This window comes from Henckelia pumila, chromosome 2 (assembly GCF_033568475.1).
Source record: "Henckelia pumila isolate YLH828 chromosome 2, ASM3356847v2, whole genome shotgun sequence".
Classification (NCBI taxonomy): domain Eukaryota; kingdom Viridiplantae; phylum Streptophyta; class Magnoliopsida; order Lamiales; family Gesneriaceae; genus Henckelia; species Henckelia pumila.
Window position 1 is genome coordinate 143,301,691 of NC_133121.1, and position 24,997 is coordinate 143,326,687.

At 35.0% G+C, this 24,997-nt stretch overlaps 4 protein-coding genes and 1 long non-coding RNA gene across 7 annotated transcripts; 1 reads left to right on the forward strand and 4 right to left on the reverse strand.

Annotated features, from left to right (window-relative positions):
• Window positions 1-178: 178 nt before the first annotated feature.
• On the reverse strand, window positions 179-3,335 carry LOC140881336 (ETHYLENE INSENSITIVE 3-like 3 protein). Its single transcript, XM_073286554.1, has 2 exons — window positions 3,081-3,335; window positions 179-2,522 (listed from the first exon to the last, which is right to left on the reverse strand). The coding sequence occupies exons 1-2, from the start codon at window positions 3,113-3,115 to the stop codon at window positions 548-550; spliced, it is 2,010 nt and encodes a 669-aa protein (XP_073142655.1). The 5' UTR covers window positions 3,116-3,335; the 3' UTR covers window positions 179-547.
• A 2,541-nt stretch (window positions 3,336-5,876) lies between these two features.
• Window positions 5,877-9,862, reverse strand: LOC140880651 (FT-interacting protein 3-like). Of its 3 annotated transcripts, none has more exons than XM_073285273.1 (2): window positions 8,983-9,862; window positions 5,877-8,337 (listed from the first exon to the last, which is right to left on the reverse strand). In XM_073285273.1, the coding sequence occupies exon 2, from the start codon at window positions 8,221-8,223 to the stop codon at window positions 5,911-5,913; it is 2,313 nt and encodes a 770-aa protein (XP_073141374.1). In that variant the 5' UTR covers window positions 8,224-8,337; window positions 8,983-9,862; the 3' UTR covers window positions 5,877-5,910. The 3 variants fall into 3 exon arrangements, with proteins under 3 accessions (XP_073141374.1, XP_073141375.1, XP_073141373.1); XM_073285274.1 differs by lacking the exon at window positions 8,983-9,862 and adding an exon at window positions 8,876-8,964; XM_073285272.1 differs by lacking the exon at window positions 8,983-9,862 and adding an exon at window positions 8,697-8,935.
• A 647-nt stretch (window positions 9,863-10,509) lies between these two features.
• LOC140882941 (dehydrogenase FPY6) lies at window positions 10,510-16,081 on the reverse strand. Its single transcript, XM_073289204.1, has 12 exons — window positions 15,798-16,081; window positions 14,350-14,490; window positions 13,667-13,715; window positions 13,526-13,543; window positions 12,554-12,657; window positions 12,360-12,473; window positions 11,965-12,015; window positions 11,520-11,608; window positions 11,362-11,422; window positions 11,159-11,236; window positions 10,961-11,071; window positions 10,510-10,865 (listed from the first exon to the last, which is right to left on the reverse strand). The coding sequence occupies exons 1-12, from the start codon at window positions 15,921-15,923 to the stop codon at window positions 10,737-10,739; spliced, it is 1,071 nt and encodes a 356-aa protein (XP_073145305.1). The 5' UTR covers window positions 15,924-16,081; the 3' UTR covers window positions 10,510-10,736.
• A 2,516-nt stretch (window positions 16,082-18,597) lies between these two features.
• On the reverse strand, window positions 18,598-20,524 carry LOC140884472 (uncharacterized). Its single transcript, XM_073291246.1, has 2 exons — window positions 20,216-20,524; window positions 18,598-19,293 (listed from the first exon to the last, which is right to left on the reverse strand). Exon 2 carries the CDS (start codon window positions 19,253-19,255, stop codon window positions 18,863-18,865), a length of 393 nt encoding a protein of 130 aa, XP_073147347.1. The 5' UTR covers window positions 19,256-19,293; window positions 20,216-20,524; the 3' UTR covers window positions 18,598-18,862.
• A 1,608-nt stretch (window positions 20,525-22,132) lies between these two features.
• On the forward strand, window positions 22,133-24,245 carry LOC140877900 (uncharacterized). The gene is made up of 3 exons (XR_012149309.1): window positions 22,133-22,271; window positions 22,670-22,797; window positions 23,941-24,245. It is a non-coding gene; the product is annotated as an uncharacterized lncRNA (long non-coding RNA).
• The last annotated feature ends 752 nt before the right edge of the window (window positions 24,246-24,997 follow it).

Here is a 24,997-nt window from a genome sequence, read left to right on the forward strand (position 1 = left end):
TATCTGCTTCTATTTCAAAATTCAAACGTTTGACCATATACACTATTGCTAGTTATCAGATTCAATTTTCTCGTTGATGTATAAATAACCGATTAGTTTTGTGCACACGGCTAAATTCATGGCTACCGAGTAAAACCATTCAATGGCACAAGATCAAATGTTCAAAAGAACGAAACAATGAAGAAAAATGCTTCACTCAGTTGTGTCTTGATATTAACAAAAACTACAGCTTTTACACTTTTGCTAATCCAGCAAATAGATCCGTTTTACTTGCCACAATAAGAATTCTCAGAAATCACAAAAGTTAAGGCAAAATATGGCGACATGATTATGTTTTACTAAAGTATCACCTTAGAAGCCTAGGAAAAAGAATACAGCATAAAATTATATTCATTGTTTACAGTAAGGAAACATCCACGAAATGGCAAACCAGCAATTCATTCGGCTGAGCACAAGAATGCGTACGCTTGAGCCAGAAAACTCTTCCCTGGGCAAGCGAAAATATAGAGCATAACCATGTCTACAAGGTGATGCATGGGTTTGAAGCTTAAGAAGCGAAGTACTCCATCAATTCAGCAAAGTTGGTGCTAGATGCCGCATCATCATCAAAAGAAAAGTCAAAGTCCATTGTATCTAGTGAACTGGTGCCATCAAAGGGAAGACCGAATGGGCTATATCTTGCGTCGTCAGAAGGCAAGTTATTGAGACCAGAAGTAAACTGTGGGTCAACAGGCCTATCTGGCTCATGTGGTACTGCATCTTTAGACAAACTTGGGAATGAAATTTCTTTACCATTTCTGGATGGCAGCACTGATAAAGGGAAGCTCATATCCACCGGACCGTATTGCACCTTAGTGAAAGCTGACTCAGGCAGACGTCCCTTATGACTTGATCCGACATCAGTTGGTGGGTTATGCAAGAAACTCTGATGCAATGTTGAATCTTGAGGTCTAGATTGCCATAAAGGATTTTGGGGTCCATGATGCAACCCTGGACCTTGAAATTGTTGGATCAAGGCAGAATTAAGACCTTTTTCTGGCAAAATAGTAACTTCTTGCCTGCTATGGGATCTAGAATCTTTGGTCAGTTGAATGTTATGAGACCCATGACGTACTAGGTCAGCACTCGGAGCTGCTGTAAAAAGCATGGGTTCATTAACTGAGGACACGCTTGTGGGAATATCATTTGAAGAAGGAAGCGAGCAGAAAAAGTCGGCATCAGATTCCACTAAGCATGACTGGCCCTGAGCATTTTTCTCCTGACGCCTTGTGGCTGCTATTCCATCATTTGCTATCTGGCCTTCATTCATCAGGTATTTAGAAATCTGTACGCCATGGTGGTTTACGCTCATTACCACATCTTCCTGATCCTCAGCCAAATGTTTGCTGAGAGATGGTGTTGCCAGTTGATTAGCACGACTTCTTAATTTAGGCCGTTGTCTTTTCTGTGGGCGTTCCGCTAAATTTCCTTTCGCTTTGACTGGATCAGGTGTCACACGAACTGGAGAAGGTTCAATATCTGCAGATTCATTTTTCCCAACATCTTTAGATGATATGGATCCCAGCTCATCATCTACACGATCAACATCATAATCACTATCACTGTCCACCAAATGTCTCTTCTTATTTCTTCGAGTTTTGGAAGGTGTGTCGCTAACGCTAGACAAACCATTATCACTGCTAGGTTGCCGAATTAAGGACTCCTCCCTGCTCAAAACTCCTAACCATATTAAGCTCTCTTTAGCAGTCATCTTATCCTGTAAACACTTTGACCGCCTAATCAGAGTCCTAATCCTTGCAATATCAGGCGACATATGCTTTATAACAGCCGTTAGAACCCCAACTTTCCACATCTTTTTCAAATCATGAGGCTTCTTATACAGTGGTGCCTGACCCTTCGGTAATCCCAATCTCATCCACCATTCCTCATTCCCTGCTGGCCACCAAGGAGGTGGGATGCCCTTCTCGAGTGGATACTTCCGCTGAGGTGGATCACAATGCTGCATCAAGGACGATAAAAGTGATCCTAATGTCGCATCTTGAAGATCTTGAAGAACCATCTGTGGATTCCCATTTTGATATCCACCTTCGTTCCGTCTGAAAAGGCACTCAGCCTCGTACTTACAGATGGCTGCAGGGCCATTTTTATCGAACTTCACCTTTTCCTTCCACCAAGCTCGTATATTATCTGATGCACCGCTGACCGGCTTACCCTGCTCAGGAATAATTCCATACACGAATCCACGAACCTTGCAGACTTCCATGAGCTTCAACATGTACTTCAAAATGCCATCTTGGGCTCGTGCCATCTTCTTCCTGCGTGCCTGATCCGTTGAGGACTTCTCCTTCTGCTTCTCTGAAGCTTGCTGTTTTGAAAGCTTCTGCCTTTCATGGATCCTATTGAGCTTGATGCGATCCTTCCACATCCGTTTCTCCAATTCTTCTTCCTCAATCTCCTCATCGCTAACATCTTTCTCTTCCATGTCATCAGCATCTCTCACATCATCGATGTCAATATCCAAACTATCGCATACACGGGTTCCAATCAGATTCATCAATGAAAATCAAGAGCAAATAATGAAATCTTCCCCCATATATAACTCACTTGAAAACACCTTCTTCAACAAATGCACGAACAATGTAAAGTCCATATCACGCTCAATTCCAAGCAAAATTACATACAATTATTTCATCACAAAATTTCCGAGAGAAACGTAGTTTGAATAAAGAATCCACAAATCAGTAAAAAAAAAAATCAATGTTCTATTCAGCCAAAGCAATCAACAACACAATCATCTCTATCTCAATGATATGATCAACCCGTTAATCGACTCCGGAATTGAGACAAGCGAAAATGATATGAAATTTTATAAGCTCATCAAAACCAAACCAGAAATTTCACTTCCAAACAAATAAACAAGTTTCAAATTCCTCCCATGGCGAACACAAATTAACAAAACCCTCCATCATCCAACAACATTTCCAACAAGAAAAGATTTTTTTTATTAAAAAAAAAGAAAAGAAAAAGAAAATCGATAGAAAACAATAATAATAACTAAAAAAAACTCATACAAATCAAACCTGATATCAACTTCCATATCTTCCATCACAGCCATTAAAAAAAATTATTGATCACCGCCGGGAAAACACATACCCTTGTGAATTTGGGTAATTCAATAAATTAAAAATCAGATCACGATGAAAACGAAGCAAATGGAATTCAAAAATTGAAAAAGGAATTTCCGCCAGCAAGGTGAAACACTCTAGGGAGAAGAGCATGTACGGCGGCAGGAGACAGGTAATTGCAATTTTAGTGCAAAAATTTGAGCACCTTTAATAATAAATATAAATAAAATAAGGTAAAAAAACAAAGGAAAAAAGTTAGCCTTATCTGGAGGCGATTTGATGAGTTTGAGTTTGACTCTACCAATTTTGGCCTTTCCGAATTCAGAAATTTAATATTTATTTCTCTTCAAATTTGCCCCATATTAACAGATTTTGACCAAAATGTGCCACACAAAATCTCCTTTATACGGGTCTCACGATCTATTTTTGCTAGATATCTGACCTACAAAATGTATTGCTTTCACTTTTTATGATAGATATGAGTCAAAATATAAATTAGTGAGAGATGTGAGACTGTCTTACACAAGATTATTCATAATTATGAAAATATATTGTTTAGTAAATCAAACTATTAAGGTAGGAATCACTATTCAATTTTTCCTTTAAAAAATTTCAAAATTTCATGAAAGAAAAGTCAATAAGTACTTTCAAAAAACTCTCACAATTACCACTTAAGGGTCAGTTTGGATACATAAGCATTTTACTTTAAAAATTATTTTTTTAAGTTATTTTTAAAGTACTTTTTTAAATAAAAGTTGTAATAATTTTGTGTTTGGATAAATAGATTGAAAATATTTTTTTAAAGCCGAGTTTAAAAAAAACATTTGAAAAACTATAAATATAAGTTTTTTTTTTAAAAAAACACTTATTTTGACTTAATCAAACACTTTTAAAAGCATTTCAACTCTATCCAACACATTTGAAACGATAAAAATACGTGAAATTAATTTTTGAAAGATTTTACTATATATTTAATATGAATGTACATATCATGTTTTACATTAAAAATTTTAAATCAAGTTTATTTTGTGTAAAACTCTGGTAGATATTAAGCATTTTTTTTCCACATTAGGAGAGATTTCTATCTGCCAAAACCCACATAAATGAAAATCTAACTTAAGACCATTTGGTGGCTCAGAAAAAAAAAACAAAAAAAAAAAACTTAAGACCATTTGTATCTTGAAATCTTATGCTTACCATTAGACCAAGCACGCTGGGTAAATTGGTGTACATGGTCTGCAAAATACTATGATTGGAATGGTTTTCTTCCTAAGTACGTATTTATTAAATACCAGTAAATGGAGTGAGAATTATTTTGTATAAAAACAATTAAAATATCACAGTGATATCTTAAAATTATTTTACTCTATTTACAATAAAAAGGCAGAAAAATAAGAGTACTTCAAATGTTTTGAAATAGAGGTTCTTAGAAACGTAAGGCTACATAAAATAATGGGAAAATGATTTTTTTTAGCCATTAACTTATCCATTTTTCGGTTTTGATCCATTAACTTTTCAAAATTTGGTTCTAATACACTAACTTTTAATTTTCAGTTATTTTGGTCCAATTGATGCGTGGTAGTTTGACATGTCAACATTTTTTGGTGCCACATCATCATTTTTCGATGTCACGTCGAAATTTTCTGGTCAAGGCCGGTCCTGAGAAAAACAAAGCCCAGGGCAATAAAAAAATATGAGCTTTATCTCATTAACTTGAAAACTCAAATATATATATATATATATATATATAAATATATATATATAATAATAATTTAATATCATAATCAAAGTAAACATTAATATATAATTATAAAGCTAGTTAATAAAAATAATGTTTTACATCATTTCTTACTATAAATTATTTTTTAAAAAATATATATAAAATGCACCCTACTTGTAATTTTTATAAAAGCAAAGTCATTAATTATACTGTCACATGAAATATCCTCAAATAATCATCAAATCATTTAATATTTCTTGACTCATTGTGGTACTCAATAAAATTTTAATAATTTAATCTTGAAAAAGATTCTTTTTAGGCCACAATTTTATTATAAATTCTCTCAGTTTAATTTAAAATTAGACATAATTGAAAATGCATAAATAGAATAAGATCAGATAAAATAATTACTTGCATGTGAGAGGTGCACGCTAAGAAAAATTGGTGATGAAAATTAAATTTGACAAACATAGCATGGATTGAATTAAAGAGACAGGTGACTAAATTATGTTTGTTTGGGCGATCGCCCAACTCGCCCTCCATAAAGGCCGCCCCTGTTTCTAGTGTCATATCAACATTTGGATTAAAATAATTGAAATTAAAAGTCAATATATCAAAACTAAAGTTTGAAAAATTAATGGATTAAAACAAAAAAATATACAATTTAATAGGCAAAAAAATTATTTTTCCTAAAATAATAAATTTAATAATCCATTTGAAATATTTTTAAAAATTTGTAAATGATACTGGCCTGAAAGTTATCTTTTATAAAATCATCACTTTTTGAAATATTCTTACATCTTTACCCTTTAATAATAGTTACACACATTAAAAAAACTGTATGGTCAAATTAATGTATTGCCGAAATTATCCTTACTCAAAAATCATAATTACATGCAAATACAAGAGGAAAAAAAGAAAACTTGTAATAAATTATTACACGCTAATCGCAATGTATATATGTATATATAATAATAATAATAATAATAATAATAATAATAATAATAATAATAATAATACTGCGCGCCATGAAAAGCTTTATAAAAAAATAATAATAAAAATAAATTACAGCATGCAATCTGATCTTGCAGACAACCTCTTAAAGAAATTAGTCGAAAATGGCGGAACCTTACTCCTCAGCTTAGGATGTCTCAACATATAGAAACCCGCCACCAACGCCGCTATCTGCAATGGCGTAACGTAAAGCGCAACGGCGGCAACCAAGCAAAAGGCCACGAACAATGCTGATGCTCTAGGATCCCTCCAGTTCAGCAGCGCCTCGAATCTCTCCCCCTGCATGGCCAAGTCCCCCATCACCGTCTGAATCCGCCCGCCGATGCTCCGCAGCCGGTCGTATCTACTACGCACGACGTCGGATGATCTGGACGTGGGGAACGTGTCGAATTCTTCGTCTAGCTCGTCGTGGCCCACCGCGTCCGCGTGGGAGAGGCGTATGTCCATGTGGGGAGGATGCCTCGGCTTCCGCCTGTATCGCCATATGCCGATGAAGAAGAGGTAGAGGAACAAAGTTGGGAAGACCAGTTCAGGGAAGAAGATTAGTATCACAAGGAGTATGTGTATTAGAATGGTGGTTAATGGATTTTTCCAATGGCTTATCTGATCAAACCATTTCACAATAGAAACCAATCCTCCCATCACATTCATTATCCTCATGAAGTTTGCTTTCGCCTTTCGCACGCTCCATATATGCGATCCCACGTCTAGCATGTACTCGATCACCTCCTTTTTCAACGGCGGTTCGGCTCTTCCCAGCCTGGCGGAGACTATTTGGATCGCCTGGAACCGTAATATGTCCAGCTGGAAGACTGATAATGGATGGATGTAGTGCATTTTTGGGAGTAATGGCTGAGTGTACTTGTTTAGCATATTGAGATATGATGTGCAGGAGAATCTCACAGCCAACTGAACTTCCCCCATCTTTTTAACGCCGCCCGGTTTCAGCACGAGTAGAGGGTATGAATGGGTGTAAACACGTTCTGTTTCCAGGGTCGATAGCCTTATCCTAACTTTTCCTATGCTGGCATCTCTTCCTCCTTGTAAGAGACCGTTGTCGAATACCCCGATCGTGATCACAGTACAAGGATCGAATACCTCCCATGTGTACTGCTCATTCCATTTAGGCGAAACGCTGTCGATGATTGTCCTTGTTCGTACCCATTTAGGACCGTATTTAGCCACACAGTAAGCATCCGTGGTTCCTCTTTCGTCGTTAGATTTCATCAGTGACAGACCTGTGGCGCTTATGATTCCTAGCTCGAGAAGGCCAATACTCGATTTCCAGAGGATTTTCGAACTTGGTCTGTAATCGCTGCTGTAATAAGTGGACTCATCCAACACATGGTACCCACCATCCAAGCTAAGCCTCAAGTGAATCTTGCTAGCAAACTTAGTATCCTTCTTCTCTCCCTCAATAGTTATATGCTTCTCAAGATTATGCCACTTAGCTGATACTGGCTTGTTGTCGGGTCGTTTAGGGATGGCGTTCAGCAGAATCATGCACTTGCCCAAGATTTCGTCTTTGTTGGGCGCTACTCGATCCTCCACGGTCAAGATGAGTGGCTCCTCAAATGGCTCCGCAGCTACTAAAACTAAATCCTCATTCCAAGATGGATTCACACTCCTCAATGGAGATATTCTAGTTTTAAGAGCCTGGTTTCCAAGATTAACCTTCACAAAAACTTCAGGAGGCCTACTCCTGTCACTTGGCCGCAAATCTTGGCATTGGATCACATTAACTCTGAGATACCAAAGTCTTGGAGAAAGGTACACTTTACCCCGAATCTTTGAAACTCCGTCACTGCCCACTGCTGCTGCATCGGAATGCCATGCATCAGGAAACACCTCGTCCGCCTGAGTACCTTTCCAAAGAGCTAGCATTATTTCCCCCTTTCTGAGCTTTTCACCTCTCTTTTCTTCGAGCTTGTACCATTGTGGTGCCAAGGGACTATCAGGCGGAACACGTCGTGGGATGTCAGCAAGATCAAAGGTGACTCTACCGATAAAATCATCCACCACAAAATCCTTATCCTTCACAACCACTTCAACAGATGAAGCTTGGAGCTGGTCCTGGGAGAAGGCAAAAACAAGATTCCACTGCGGATTAGTCTTTTTTTTAAAATGCTTTGTGATTCCCTTGTAGTTACCAAGCTTTACTTCTACATATGGATCGCAAGAACCGTTAACATCCTTTGCAGGTAATTCTTTAGCTTTTACAACCCGAACGTAGAGATATTCCATCTGCTCAACGAGGTCATATGCACAGATAACCTTATCACCACCAGTGATCACCCCTGAGCCAGCTATTTTGGGAGCTGTCTGCTTCAGAGCGAACTCTTCGGGTACCGGACCCCTCATCATCTTCTTGGATTATCTTTGAATATTATCAGTCTACTGGTCTCAAAAACTTCGGAGCTGCCAGTTCTTGGTATCACTTCTCTAACGCGAACCGATGACTTGGGCTTCTTCACTCATCTGCATAAGTTCGGTTACAAGATTCAGCCTCTCCATGGATTGATTAAAAAGAAAGAATGGAGATTTGAACAGGATCACATAATCCAACTGGTAAAATACAACTAATATCTGTGAATCGTCTTAGGACGCTGAAAAATGGATTCTTTAACCGAAGAATTTCAAGATAAAGAACGAGGAAACTCGGCTGACCGAAACATTTCTGATTAATAACAGGAAGCTAAGAAAGAGCTTTAGAATTTTTTTCAGAGTTTTCAACCAAGAACACACAGCACCTTCACATAACTAGTCCACCAGAAGAAAATCCAGCAAAAAGAAGAAACGTTAATGTAACCAGAACAAAAAAATAACACCATTTGTACCTCAAAGTCCCATTCATGGCAGAGAAATAGAGAACAGAAATCATAAAAATGGACAGAAACAACAATATGGTAAATACTGCAAGAAACAATCAAGAAAGAACAAATTCCCCAAGCTCCACGGTGACATTAAATGAACACTTCTCGAATCATAAAGTGGCATAAATCCATCAAATGATTACTTCAGCATTTAAATCTGGCACAAAAACTCTTAAATCTTGATCTACTGTTCCATCCATGCAAGCAAGGAGCTGAAATAAAGACAAGAAAATAACAACGGTGTTCTTACTTTTTGTCTGAAAACATGGAAGTGTGATGCCCATCAAAGGGAGTGCGTGAAATGTGTGTTTTGTATTTTTGTTTTTTGCGTGGCAGGTGGGGGTGGGGAGCATTCAAATTAATGGAGAGGAACGGTGAGTTGCTGCAACTAAACTGGAAAAGCCAGTAAAACTTTTTTGTGTAAAAAAAGTTCGAGGCACTGAAATGATATGTACACAGATTCTTGCAATATGCAGTGATCCAAAAAGAATTAAGCCTACTGATTCTACTTTTTTCTGTACGTAGATTTTGTTTGTTTCAAGGCAAAATTATCTCTATCTGCTATCACCATGGTTGATTGATTCAATTTGACTGTTTCTCAACTTTTTTAAAAAAATTGTTTTTATGAATTATTTGGTGTAAAATTTCATTTTCTTGAAAATGGTTTCTGAATTCTAGTGGTATTTCAAGAGCCATTGCGTGCATTTCCAATATGTTGGGGAAATACTCATTTTTGTTCATGTTCTTTGGATCATTTCTTGATTCCCTGAAACACCCTATACAATATCGATCTAAATGTTTTATTTTGCGTATGAAATCGAAATGTTTCAAAAGCTCGACTCGAACGCGATGCGTTCATGCATATAACAGCGAGATCAACACTGTCATTTATTCTTCCAATCTGCACTTTCTTATAGGAAGACACGACAGATTAGTACGTAGAAAAAAGTGTAACGAAAACATCGGCTAATACTATCATTGCAGCTGGAATTTTTCAATTGGTCCATGCTTTGTATGCAAGAGGGAGGAGCTATCATGGGTCCAAAACCAACTACTCAAATCGATCAATAGAGTGTATGTTGTATTGAATCCTCAATAATTGCTCACCCAAGAAATGTTGATCCCATCTCTAATTTCTGAATGTCACTTTCCATTGACAGTTCATAGGATTAATGAGAAAGAAATGGTGTTAGGTGTGGTTGGCCATTAAAATAGAAATTCATGATAGTGAGATTGAAATTAAAATTTGAGTTATGGTATTGGGCGAAGTCACGTTTTAGGGAATATATAGTAAAATTTTCAAGTAATATGATGATATTTTGGGCTAACCTACACTCCAATTCACTAGAATAAGGTGCCAGATAAACCACACTGACTCAAGAGCCCGACAAGACGGCTCGATTCCTAGCTGCCGAGCTAGGATTCATGAGCTGAAGCTCAGTGATCAAATTTGTGACAATGAGCTTATAAATGTGTTGCATAAAAAGAACTTCTATAAACCCAACCGGAGATCAAGTGTCAGCTCGTGACACGATCTCACATACATGTGACCATCGTTTTCTTGAGTTCCTCTCAGTTTCAGAGGGTGCAGTGATTGTCTCTCATGAAATAAAGGCACTTCCTTACCTTCTCCCTTCTTTGACATAGTCATATGATTATCCAAAGATAAAAGAGTGAAAGTACCAAAATCTTAAAACGCAAAAACAAGGAAATCCCTATAAATCGTATAAATTTCATCAAGAAATAAGCTAAACATAGTGAAAATGGAAGGCAGGGGAAAAGAAAGGAGAAATGGAATGCTTATAAATTTTATGTAAAGATACCAACTTAAACTGCAAAATATAACTCGTGTGTAAAGGTGGTTGGAACACGAGTGTTAGATAGTTTTAACAGTAAGTATTGTAGGGAAGTATATGCCATGATATACTCTCCGAGAGAAATTCTTCTAATAGCGTGTTTGAGTACGTCTTGCAAACACGTATAGTTGAACCTGAAGAGAAGATGCTAAAACTTTCTCACTTGGACAGTAGCCCCTTGCCTCTTCCCAGATTCAAGCATTGCCTCCAAAACAGCAACGTCTCGGGCACCTTCGAGAAAAGAAAGGCGATGCTCAACTTGATAACTTTGATCCTTCTGTTAACAAGGACAAAAGAAGACAACACCAATGAGGCAATCGAGCCATAAAAGAGCTTTGACTATTCAATTCAAGATTATTATGGGATCTATACCTTCAGGGTTGCAAGTGAAGTATCTGCCAAAAATGTTTTAAGCTCATCAGTCACACCACTGAACGGGTAAAACAAGTTTTTGTTTCCGCCATCTCCCGTAAATAGCGTAACCTATGATAATAATATAACCCAGAAAAAACTAAAGTTCTTAGACCCTAGAAATGATAAGAGGAGATTACAGAAATAATAATTATTTACCGCGTAGCCATGCTTCCCATCTATGTCTCCGCGCTCAATTTGTATAGTTCCCTTCAAGCCCACAACTCGCCAGAGCACCTAAGTACAAGTGAACAATGCAAATGTTGAAAGTGCTACAGGAGACTTACGGCCTCAAATGAACAGTTTCACGTATACAAATGGAGACATGATAAATTTAGACATTCTGACCATGTAATTCATACCTTAGGAGATTTAGATGACACCACCATCACAAATACACCAGAACTCCCATTCTCCAGCTGACTAAAGGGGATATGCAAATAAGAAGAATGCATATATAATATTTCAAATGCCCAATAATATAAAATTTCTAATAAATAGTTTATTATCACAGTCTTACATTGTTGAGGAGATATGATCTGGGGGAGGCAAAGTCCCATCAACATGAGACGTAAGAGCTGACACTGAAGTTATCTCGCACCCCACAAGCTTCTCGTATACAAGACAAAGATCATCGAAACCAGATAGATGGCAGTACAAATATTGTTAATAATAGATCAACGATATAATTGCAACTTGAACGTGATATTCAGAAATATACTTCGTTTTTCGAACTAGAGCAAGTTGTGATCCAATAGTTATACTCTGGTAAGATTGATTATTCAATAAATCTGAAAAAATGTTAGGATTGAGCTGCACCGCTGCAGTAGATCCAAGCAACAGAATTTATATTTTCCAATTAATCGACACCCCAGCACTGTTTACATTTCAGTTGTGCTGTTTTTTCCCCAACAGTTGAGGAATCACAGAAATATAATTCAGGTTCATGTAAAGGTTTAACTGACCATTCTTAATCCAGCAATGAAATGAACACCCATATCTAGAATGAAACCCCCCTGCAGAACACGAAATTCAGATAAGTAAATATACAGATTTAGCTGATAGATTACAGAACAAAGAAATATGACTTGACAGAATATGCAAAAACTTGTCCACAACCGCTAAGAAATAGAATTGGAATTTGATACCTAAAAGAAATATGTAGGAAAATAATTCCTTCCGTTTACACATATCAGCACAGACAAGGCACCGAAATAGCTTATTCATGTTAAAAAAAGATAAAAATGAATTTGAAATCCATTTGCATTGTTGGCTTGCAATTTGCAAGCAGGTAATACTTATCAACAGTAAGAGGTATCTACCAGATACAAGCTCAAGAAATACATGAAGTTACACTCACGTTAAAACCGCGTCTCCAAGAACTTGAAAAATATGGATTTGAGATATTCATTGAACCTTCAATGATGGTGTGGACGTTTATTATGTCTCCAACTTCAGTAAGAAGTTTTCTGCCCTGTGAAATCCACACCTAGTTTTAAGAAGTAACCACAACAATTATATCAAGTGAGCACATACTACAGGTAGAAGATATACCTCAACAAAGGCAGGTTCAAAACGATAATTTTCAGCAATTGCCCAGATTGGTGCAACATTGAAAGATTTGTAGCAGGAAATTGCTGTTTCAAGCTCACTAACAGCTGAATATACAACAGTAACCAGTACTCCACAATAATTTCTGAAATTCATCATTTATAACCAACATTGCCACAGATACAGAAGTTACCAGAAGCAACCTTGTAAAATGCAGTTCTAGAATTTAAAGATAAAGGAACATCACAAAGAGCAAATTCAGATGAGAAATTTAAAACAAAACCTGAAAGAACAACATACCACCGGAAGATGAAAATAAAGGTTGCACATGCATTCGACATTTTAAGTGCAACAGAATAACTAATATTCTAAATGCACTATGCCTTTTTTTTATGGGAAGATGAGAATTCTGTTAGTTCATAAAGGCATCCTTAAATGATATGGATCGATCAATTAACCCAAAAGTAGTATTGCGTTTAATCTATCCTTGAATCACATCATAAGCAGAACCTCCAAGAGAAATAAGAGTAAACATCCTTGTTGGTACTATTTACGTTTTCAATGCATTTTCATCAAGAATGTATAAGCATCAAAATAACCTCTACACTGAAGTGGGTTCACTGATGATGAAGTTTTCAAAAATATTTCCATTTGCTAAGAAAATTATATTTTTAGCAACTTCACTTGCAAGCCTATTTAAAAATCCAAGATAGAAAATTAGCTTCTAGATCGACTCAATTGTCAATAGGGATTGAATAATCTGAGATGATTTTCAACATTCTGTCCTTTGGCAACATTTGAAATCAATGTTTTTTTTTTTAACCAGAAATTAACGAAATTTTTAGAGGGAAAAATTGCATACATTTTAAGATGTCAAACAAATGGATAAATATTAATCCCAGAAAAAAACACATAAAATGGTTAGGTTCCTAAACCATCAAAGTTTCACATAAAAGAGGAGAGCATCTCACTTACAAGCGGCAGCCGGTTTCTCTTCAGAACCAGAATATGCAAAGCACCCATGATATGCATAAAATATTATATTGTTAGTTTACCATGTGAAAAGTGTATGTAATTTTCAATAGTGAAAATAATTGGTAATTACTAATTAGTCACCTTGCAGGACATGTTTTCCAGCCTTCAGCAACCTCAGAGACATATCCACCTGCATAGAATGATTCCCAAGTGACATATTGTGATAACACACGACCATCAAGATTAAAGTAGCATCTGCTCTCAGATAATGACATGAGCTTCACTGTACCCAGACAAACAAGAGGAACGTGATATTTTTTTTAACATCATGAGATTTTGGCGTAGTAAATGTTTGCATGAAGGACATTTTTTTTTATTTTTAGTTTGGCAACCAAAAGTATTCCTTTGCCTGATTTGAGAGATTCCTATCCAGTTGCTAGATATTTTATTATTGAAAACATGTAACAGTATTTATTCATCAGTCTTTATAGTTAACAACAGGGAGAAAATTGTGCAACTATTCAGTGGCTACATTTACAACTTCACATGCTATTTAATTTAAGAATACAACTATACAAGTGCACCTCCTCATCTATATTTTAGAACAGTGGTTGTTCCTGAACAATTTCACGAATTCAGAAATTCAAAATTCAGGGTCGTGCCTAGACACAATATCATGAGACCATGCAGCCATCCCTAGGCCGCTTCAGGTTAGCTACGACGTACAAATCATGACACGTATTATCCTCCCTGTACAAAGCTAAATAAGGAAACTGGAAGAAATATGCCACTTCAGATGCCAATTATGAGATGGAGAGAGATACCTGAGTTTGCCCAGCAAGGACCACAGCCACGCCAATGATTGAGGCATCATTAATGATCTCACTGAGCCCTGTCTCTCCCCATTTACATTCCACATTTGGGAAAGACTTTTTAGCAATTTCAACAGCACCTTGGGCTGACTCCTGCATACACATGTTCCCAAGTGAATTTATTTGCTCTTCATAACCACAATAACTAAAAAAAGTTTCCATTACTTTTGTGCGCTTAGATTGATGAAAGATAACTAACAGCCAAGCCAGTGCACCCTCACTTCCTAGTTCTTCTATTATCACATAAACTGATAAAAGTAACAAAGTACTGCAGTTTTTGTATTTTTCTCACCAACTATATAATTTGTCTTTCCCCCTTGAAAGTGCAAATTGTCCCCATAAACATCTAAAAATGTTCGATATTTCTCTTAACAATGATTTTTTTTCATTTTTGACATGCAAGATGGTAAATACATTATTTACCATACTATTTTTAATGTTTTCAAGCCTTTCAATTTTAATTAGAAGGCCAATTTCATAGGCACTCACAGTTGTTCATATTAAATTTTCTATTATAGCTCTAGAATCATAAAATTTACTGCTTTTTGGAACTTAAACTGGTTGCTAAAATACTAAATCACTGTTAAAGCAAGTTATCTCAAATCTCAATTAACCCAATGTATAAGTTATTGATGTGATAAGATAAACGAACAAACTAACTGAGGATTAGTGGATTACTCATGCATTTTATGTTAAACAACAGATGAAACAAAAACAGTTGAAGATCGTGTAATCAGCTTTTCAAAGCAAGGAAAGAGAAGAAAAGAAAATGTTAGACAGTTCAAAATGGATAGACCCAATTCAAGTTTTAGCAATTTTTATATGAGGAAGACATTTTTCAACAATAAAATTGTAAGTTTTTCCTCAAACTTCAGTGCACTTTTTCTGGATTCACAAAAACTCGAACTTATCAAGATCATCTATTCCTATGCCATTCAGAATCTGGATATATTATCTTTGTTATTCGAAGGAGTGGCACGCAACATCGAACTAATCCAAGTGAAATTCGAATAGCAATTATTTTATAACAGTTCGGTTTGTCTTTTAAGTCAATTCAGGATCTAGCTAATGATACCGTGGAATTTGTGTATCGATTAAAGACATTCTTGTTTGTGGAGAGTCCTTTGATATATTGTTGTGTTATGATTAATGTTTACTTCCGAGAAGGAAATCACTGGATACCATAAAACACATGGATTCTCCACAAATCAATTGTCAAAGAGAATAAAAACCCGTATCCCACAACTTCAGTCTTCAGACAGGTCGATCCTAGTAAATCCAAGGACGAACATATGAACTGAATTCCCAGAGACCCGGATAAGGATATCGAAGAGAACACATCAACATCGAAAATCAAACAGAAATGAGGATTAAAAAAAAAAAAAAAAAGAGTTGCCTGCCTCACTGCGACTCCAAATGGCTCGGAGTACGAAGAGGTTGGAGATTTCCGCTAATCTGGGAATGTAAGTATTTCTAACAAAGATGCCAGCCCCAATAATCGCGATGTGCGGAGGCTGCTGCGCCATTAGACGGCTGCGTGTATGGAATGGAACAGGAGCGGAGATGCAATTGTCTGCTGAAATCTTTCTTCTGTTGAGTTCTTCTTGAACACTGCCACCAAATTTGCTCTTATATATTATGCGCTCGTTCTGAAAATGAAATTACTTAATTTACAGTACCAATGATGATCACGTTTAATTTTAAACACAATTAAGAATCAAGATTCGTCATTGTTTTACGTTTTTATCGATTATAAAATTATTAGGCGAAGATTTGAAGCACGTGCAGCAGATTAGTTGCCGCATTGGATTATTTGCTTAGAGGATTACATTTCTACACAAAAATACACTAGCTTGTTTCACGGTAATTTGAGTTAAAAAATAGATATATTACAAGGATGATTTTGTAATTTCATAGCGAACGTGTATCCCAATATATACATCATAACATGTTCTTTATATTTATCTTTCGTATGTTTGTGACTTACATTGTTTTATACTTAGGGATGTAAACGAAACGAACGGTTCGCGAGCTATTGGGAGCTTGACTCGGTAGAAAGTTCGTTCAGTAAGCTTATCGAGCCGAGCCCGAGCTTGATTTTGAGCTCGACAATTTTCACGAACCGAGCTTGAGCTTAAGGATGTTCGGCTCGGAGCTCGCAAACATGTTTGTTAATAGGCTCGGCTCGTTTAGGAGGCTCGCTAGTATGGGCTCGAGCTCGGCTCGTTTAGGAGGCTCGCAAGCTCCAGCTTAAGCTTGGCTCGTTTCGAAGGCTCACGAATATGTTCATTTAATTTATGTGACTTTATCTAATTTGAGTTTGAGTGAACAAATAAAAAATATTAATATTAATACAAATGACATGATTAGAACATAATACTTTGTTGAAATAAAGATGAATTTACAATATATAAGATATAGCCACAATTTGTATTTTTTATTTTAACTTTAAAATCATTGTATTAAAATTCTCTTAAAAACACAATAAAAAAATAATGATATTAAAAAAAAATTAGTTAAAAGAAGTTGTGAAATTAACTATATTAAATTTGTTGAGATAAAACTTGTTAACTCAATATATGTACAATATTTTAATAAAGTTATATAATATAATTAAATAAAATATTTCACATACGTGCAGATCGTATCACAAGTAATGCTTATATCTCATTATAAAAAATAATAGTGTGGTGGTTTTTTAAAAAACATTTTAAAATAAATATATATTTTTTAAATCTAAAAATATATATATTATAATAATTAAGTCACTCAATAAAGTTTTATATACTTGTGAAATAATCATTGACAGTGTTGATTTTTTTCAATGGTAAGTGCTCGAAGCTTGGGTTTAAGATTTTTAGTTGGGATCTTCAGATTTTATTTGAAAGATATAAAGAATAACGAAACTTGAATTTTGAGTTTATTAATTATTTGATCGTATGGTGAAATTTTTGGAATGATGAAAACAATTGTGTACTATATAGCATATGATAGTGCACATTGAACTTTAAAAAAAAAAGGTTGACCCCGAATGAGACCCCATTCCACATGAGTTAGAGGCTCATTGTACATATTGAAAGCAGTCGAATGATTGTGGTTGAAATTTGCATCTAGAATTTGACCTATAATAAATTCGTAGATTTCATGATATATCATGACTTGAACAGTTAGTAATGATGTTGTAAATTCATAATGATCGAAAACTTTGATAAATAAAATTGGTGGATTTTTTGAATTGGGCTGCGTTGGAGGTTGAAGTTTTAGATCTAAGCTTATAAATCAAGTTATAGTCAATTTGATCGAAAAATTGTAATCGAAAAAAAAACTCGAGCTCTGTTATATATCTGACGAGCCAGAAAACGAGCTGAAAGCCAGCTCGCTAACAAGCCTGCTTAACGAGCTCACTTAACGATCATAAGCTTTCTTAACGAGCCAGCTAACGAGCCTTACTTAACGAACCCGAAAACGAGCTCACTAACGAGCCTGAAAACGAGCTCACTAACGAGCCTGAAAACGAGCTCTCTAACGAGCCTGAAAACGAGCCGAACTCGATCCAGGCTCGTTTAATATAATAAACGAGCCGTGCCCGAGCCGAGCCCAAGCTTTTATATATACTAAACGAGCCGAGCCCGAGCCTTATGATAAAAGCTTGGATAGAGCTCGAGCCGAGTTCGAGCCCTTATTTCTGTCAAACAAGCCGAGCCCGATACGGCTCGGCTCGGCTCATTTACATCCCTACTTATACCATCTAAAATTTTATTTCTAATCCCACAAAAATAAATAGGGGCTGAACATCCAATGAACCCGATTTTGGTAACTAAAATTTGTTAACTTGGCTTGAAGTTCATTGCAATTTCCCAGATTCAAGCATTGCATCTAACATGTGTAAACTCAGGGCAATTCAAGAAAAAGAAAGCCTAGTTTCAACTTGAAAACTTTTGTCTTTATGCAAACAAAAATCACAAGTTTTTGTGTAAGACATTGTTTGACTCGTGGATGAAACGATAAAAGATTCATTAACACGATGATGATAAATCAATTTACTTGGATAAAATAATGGTGCATGACACTGATCATTTGTAGAACTCGAGCCAAGCATTAGACAGAACAAAGATGACTAATCAATCAATATATAATCTTCCGCACCGAGCTGTGCCTAAAGGTGTGAACGGTAGCAATTCAATCAGTAAGATTCAAACTAATATTAACCCTTGACATGATCATAATCATCATGAACAAATACCAGATCTCAAATCACCTAGAGACTGCCACTGTCTCAAATGTAACAAGGGAACTAGCAAGATAACCAGAAGTTAAAAAATTTATTGGAAACAAAATGAATCCCTTACATGCGTCTAAAAATAAGTGGCAAAAAGCAAGAACACACAAGAAGAGAAGCCAATGTCTCCCCTCAATTTGCACAACAAGAACAAGTTCCACTTCAGCAGTTAATCACATACTCAGTTCAGTTGCACTCAACCACTGCTTCAGCAGCTCGGTGAGGCTTGTTCTTTCGCCTATTCCCAGTTTGACGAAAGCCATTTGATTCATTCGAGTCCGCCGTGCCATTTCCCTCTTTCACTAAGTCGAAAACTTTATCCTTCCCTTGAGCATTTCTTTTACGTTTTTTCCCATCTGATGTCATAGCAGTATTACTTTTCGTTTCTTTGACAGATGTGTCCTCACTATCTTCATCTTCGATTTTTAGACCTTCGTCATCTTCTTCTATCCCATCTCTAGCTGATTTTTGTGGTCTTCCTCTTCTCTTCTGTGCTGGAATCTTTTCTTCCGCGCCACTCACAACATCCTCTTGGTTTGTTACTGATGGCTTCTTTCCCTTTGCCCTTCCCCTACCCATTTTCTTAAACCACGAGATGTCTTGAGTCTTAGAAATTTCTGCCAAGGACATTGTTAAAAAAACCAAAAACTTATTAGAGAAGGACGTGCATGATAATTTCATTCAGAAAACAAGAACAAGAGTTTCGTATACATTCTCTGTGGATAAAGTCAAAACCTTGATATGGCAGCAGGGATCATTAAGCAATGAAAAGATTTGTATTCGCAGAAGAAAATGGAGATGGAAAATTGCCAGAACATTGAAGTAAAATACTGCAGAAATTAGTAATTCGTAAACAAAATTACAAGAGAACGCAATGTATACCATTAGACCTACCACAACCTTCACAGATGATACACTTGTTCATTTAGAAAATGTTATCCAGAAAGCAGAAAATCAAGCATATCATCACAAACTTTATACTACAAAATCATAAAAATTTATGGAAGATCGAAAAACAACAGTTAATCCAAGGGGAACGACTCCCAGACTAAAAGGTAGTGTTTGGGAGAAATTCTACGAATCTTTGGTAATCCACATGAAAATAGAGAACCTCATTAGCAGTGTCACATAAGTGAGGACCAAATATTCGATTCTAAGACAAACATATCACAGTGTAAAGTATTTTGATTGAGGGTGACCAGAGACTATAAAGCGGGATGAAACTAGTAGTTTTACAGAAAATCACGCACGAAATTTCAGCAACGAGATTCTGAAAGGAATAAATGGAAAAGGAAATGCATTTTTCAGTTGAAGGAATACATGCAAAGCACAAAGAAACAATTTTTACATGGTCACAGCGATGCGAGATTAACCAATGATAACAACAATAAGAAAACAACAGGTCCATGGACGAAAGAAAGTACCTAATAAAGCCACAACATCAAGATTTTAAATCTTCTTATTAAGGATTCAAAATCCTCTAACCCACAATTTAATTGAAATAAATATATATATGCCATTCGTTTGAATCTTTCATACCACATGCGAGAAACAGATTCCTCCCGAAATCACCAGAGCCCAGATGAATTCGTGGTCTCAGTCTTCTACAAGAAGCTCGAAAGAGTTCAAGAATTGATTTTTATAAGAGAAAACCGAGATCAAGATTGGCCATTTTTTCCAGAACAAGAAACGCAAAGATTACCGAAACATGGACACAATAAGGAGGAAGCAAACATGTACACAGATGCCCACAAGAAAAGACAGTGATATAGAGAAGCGGAACGTGAAGAGATGTGAGTTTTGATTGGTTGTGTTTTTTCTTCTGTAAAGTGCGCAGCGTCAAGTATGTATTTTCTGTGTATAAAGTATGGGTAAATCCTGATTCCTGGAACATAAATAACTCACTCCAGATTTCTTTTCTGTCATCCAATGCAAATTGAGAATACACGAGTCAATTTGGATCATATTATAAATAATATTTTTATATGAGTAAACCCAAGATATTTTAAAACTCGAGTCAAGAAAATATTGAGTTTTGCTGTTTGGTAAATATTCATTTCAAATATATATTATTTAGTGAACAAATAATGTATTTTAGACTTTTAGTTCTGTTTTTAGAAAAGGAATAAATTGATTGTAATGAATAATGATGAGATGATGTAAACTTGTATTCGGTGATTGATATAATTAATAAATAAATGGGATATTTGAAATAGTATATATTTATATATAAAAAATAATTGTGTAGACTTGGAACAAATTTATTTATTTATTTATTTTAGAAGAAATCAAGATAATTATTATATTGGGATGTATTTATGAAAATAAAACTTTTGTTTTTGAGACAATTAAAGTTTTTTGAGAAAATATATTAATGTTAAACTTTATAAGTTACGATATTAAGGAAATTTTATGTCAAGTCGTAAACACTTTTGGTGTTTTTGTATATGTCTTATATGAAAACGAAAAAATATTAATTATCGATGAGTCTCACATGTTTGTTTTCAATTTATGTAAAATGCATCGAAAATTTCTATTCCGGTGTATGGTATAGAATCATAGAATTAGAATGCAATTGCAAGTGTTATGGTAGGTGACTTGTTGTGTGAGGAAAAAATGTTGTTGCCAGAGTAACTTTCGTGTTAATGCACCCAACTACTACCACAGTTGCTGAAATTAGAGTTTGACCAGTTAGGTATAATTATAATTATTATATTATTAGTATTCAAAAACAAGTTCCCAATCATTTCAAATTCAAATTTTGACAAAAACATAATCAATGTACTTTCCGCTATGTGTCCCAAGAATTCCACAACAAAAACACGCTATTTTGCATGCTTAGCCTCAGTAAAGTAGGGAAATGATTATACAGATATTTATTGTATGATATGCATCATTATATGAACATTTTTTGAAAATGCATATGTATTGATAGACATTTTTAAATAATTCTTAAATATGTTAAGATTATGGTGTTGAACCTATTTGTAAGGCCCGAGAATAATCAGATATTAATTTACGAAATTTTAGATTTTAAATCCCGAGTTGAAAATAATTAATTTGAGAATTTACGGATATTGAGAATTAAATTTCGGAACTCTTAAATTAAAAGATTAAAATATTAAATTGATGAGTTACGGGATTTTAGACTTAAATTCCAAGATTATGAAATGAAGAGACTGAATTGATATTCGCAAATTTGTTCAGGTAAGACCCGAGATTATTTAATTTTAATATGAGAATATTAAATTTGATAATTTTTGGAGTTTAGATTTAAATTCCAATAGTCTTAAATTAATAAGGATTGAAATTGAATTAAAAAGATGGGCCGAGGACTAAATTGCAAATAGACAAGGACTAATTTGCAATTATGGCAAAGTTCAGGGACTAAAACACAAATATGCTGATATATATCAAATTTTACATATATTTCCTAGCAAATCACGTGAACCAGCAACAAGAAATGGAGGAAAACCAGAAAACCTCATGTACACCATTTTCACCTCTTTTATACTTCGATTAAATTCAATCCGTCCGGTAGAATTCAAATTCGAGCATATATTTGCGATCACCGCTCCGAGAGCTACGTTTTAAAGTAATTTTTTTTTAGTTCTCTCATGTTTTAATTTTGGAGTGGATTATGAAATTTAATTATTATTGGATATATATATGTTTGCGAGCTAGCATAAATTATATATCCAAGACTGATCGAAAAAAGAACAACGTTCGCATTTGTTATGAATTTTAGTATACTTTTCAAAAAGTCTGAATTTATGGGCTGTTGATTTCGTGTATAACTGGTGGGAATTGATATGAAAATGAGTTTAGATGATTGATATGATAATGAGAATGCGTTTGGAATTATCGAATTCGAACAGTTACGCCGCCGGTTTGAATTCCGATCATTTGATAAGTTGTTAGATTGTTGAGCTTGGATGAATTGAAATAAGAGTGAAAGCTGATGATATTGCATTGTTCAACAATACGTTTCAGATTTGAAGTTGATCGTATCGAACTCGAATCGACGAGTTCGAAAGGCAAGAAATTGAATGAAGAAGTAGAGCAACTGGACGCTTGAACGAGTAAGATTGGAATGAGCAATTGGTGACAGATTGGCTAAGGTATGTTTAGACATTACAAAAGAAAGGAAGAATAACTCGAGATCCTCGTGACAATCGAGTTTTCTTAAATCACATACATGCGTGATTAATTGTTATGAAGTATATGAATTGATTTAGATTGAAATGGAAAGAATACTTAAGAAAAGATTTAGATTCTTGAGTTTCCATTGAAATCAAAGACTTGCAAGATTATGTGCTATTAATTGAATTGATTGATTTTTGAGATTAGTTGAAAGCATGATTATGTTATTGGTTGTTTCGATGATTATCGAATTATATGTTCATGATTTGAATATTTGTTTATATTGAGATGATATCTAAGACTTTAGATATTTTCAGTATTCAGATTTGATATCCTTAATTTGCATTATTGCATTCATCTTGAGCCAAGTTTCTTTGAGCTTTGAAGGCAGATGTGCCTAGAGTATTACAGGCGTTTGGCATTATATTGGAGTGGCATAGGTTGCAGCCTTAGCTCCTATACCCAGAATACTCGATATAGATGTTTAAAATCCGGGAAAATAAATTCAACGCTACCACGATCGGGTAAGTAGGTGGCAGAATGTTGTAGATTTTTTTTCGGGATCCCAGATAACCGATTCTATTCTTCATATTCGAAGAGATGACTTGAACCCCTTTACTTTTCAGCATACATTGCATTTATGCATTTGCCTAGAGATTTCGATGGCTTAGATAGATTATGTTGTTATAAATGCTAGCATGTTATGGTGTTGTATCCAAGATGTGATTGTGTTTATATGTGTTGGATACTATTGTTCTTCAAGATTTATATGACAAGAGATTACTTGTCTTTTATAATTGATTTCACGATGTTAGAATCATTTGATTTCAAGATGTTAGAATCTTCTTGTTATGCAGCATGAGTTGTATTTATATTTATATTATTGCTATAGAAGAATATCTATGGCTTAGATTAAGAACTGAATTATGCTTGCATGATTTAGTTGTTGTTATTGGATATTATTATGATATGAATTTAATGAACTTCATATGTTTAAATGTTTATATATATATATATATATATATATATATATATATATATATATATGTTGTTCATATTGAGATTCATTCTCATCGGAGTTATTCAACTGTTGCTTTGTTTGTATGTGTGCATTGAATTAGGTTGGGGCAAGAAAAACCAGACATGACTCGGATAACTCGAGATTGAAAGATTAAAAGTGAAGACTCGGGTTAAGAATTAGTATTGCTGTCAAACTCTTGTTTAGAAAACATGTTGAGATCATATATGAGATTATTATGTTTTGAAACTTTATGATCTTCATGTTTTATTTAGAATTTTGAGTTGATATTAGTTTGGGATTGATTGAAGAGCTTTAAATGATGAAATATACATGAGAATAGATTTGGACAGCAAAAGTGCAGAATTTCATTTTGAGCAGCACAATTCTCGCTCGAGCGGAGATTTATGATCGCTCGAGCGAGGCCCCCTAAATGTTTCGGGCAGAACTTTGCTCGCTCGAGCGGAAGATTTCCGCCGCTCGAGCGAGGCCCCTTGTTAAAAAAAATTTCTTTCTTAATTCTTTTATTTATGTATTCAGACTGAATATGTATTTTAATTAATTATGTTTAATGAATCATATTGATTAATAATTTTGCTTTAAAATGAGATTAGCACCCGAAGTCTCCACACTATTATAGGCCCGAATCTGACATGAGGCGAGTGAGTCCACCGCCTCAGGCACAGGTCAAGAGTCCAAAGGAGGGACCATAATAAAATACTACTACTATTATTATATGTGTCCCAAAAAATTGTCTTTACTGTTATGATCTTGGCTAAAAAAAGCCAATAAGAATATTACCACATGTTTGTCATCTTCATCCGTCATCTTTCTCTTTAAATTTAAATTTCCAATGGCATTGGATCGTAATTAATGGAAAACGACTCTCGGGTTTCAAAACTTTAACCATTATCTTTCATTGTCGAGATTTTTGGATTTCATAAACTGTTTATGATATATTTTATTTTATCTTATTTTTACTTATTTTTATTTTTCTTTTGTTTTTAAAGGAATGTTTTGTGATATTTTTTATACATGAAATGTTTAGGTTATAATGTATTAAATTTCTTCAACTGATGCATTTTTTTTTTTGGATTTATATATTGTCAAATAATTGATGCTTTTGCCGAAAAAATAACAAATTATTATTTAAGTGATTA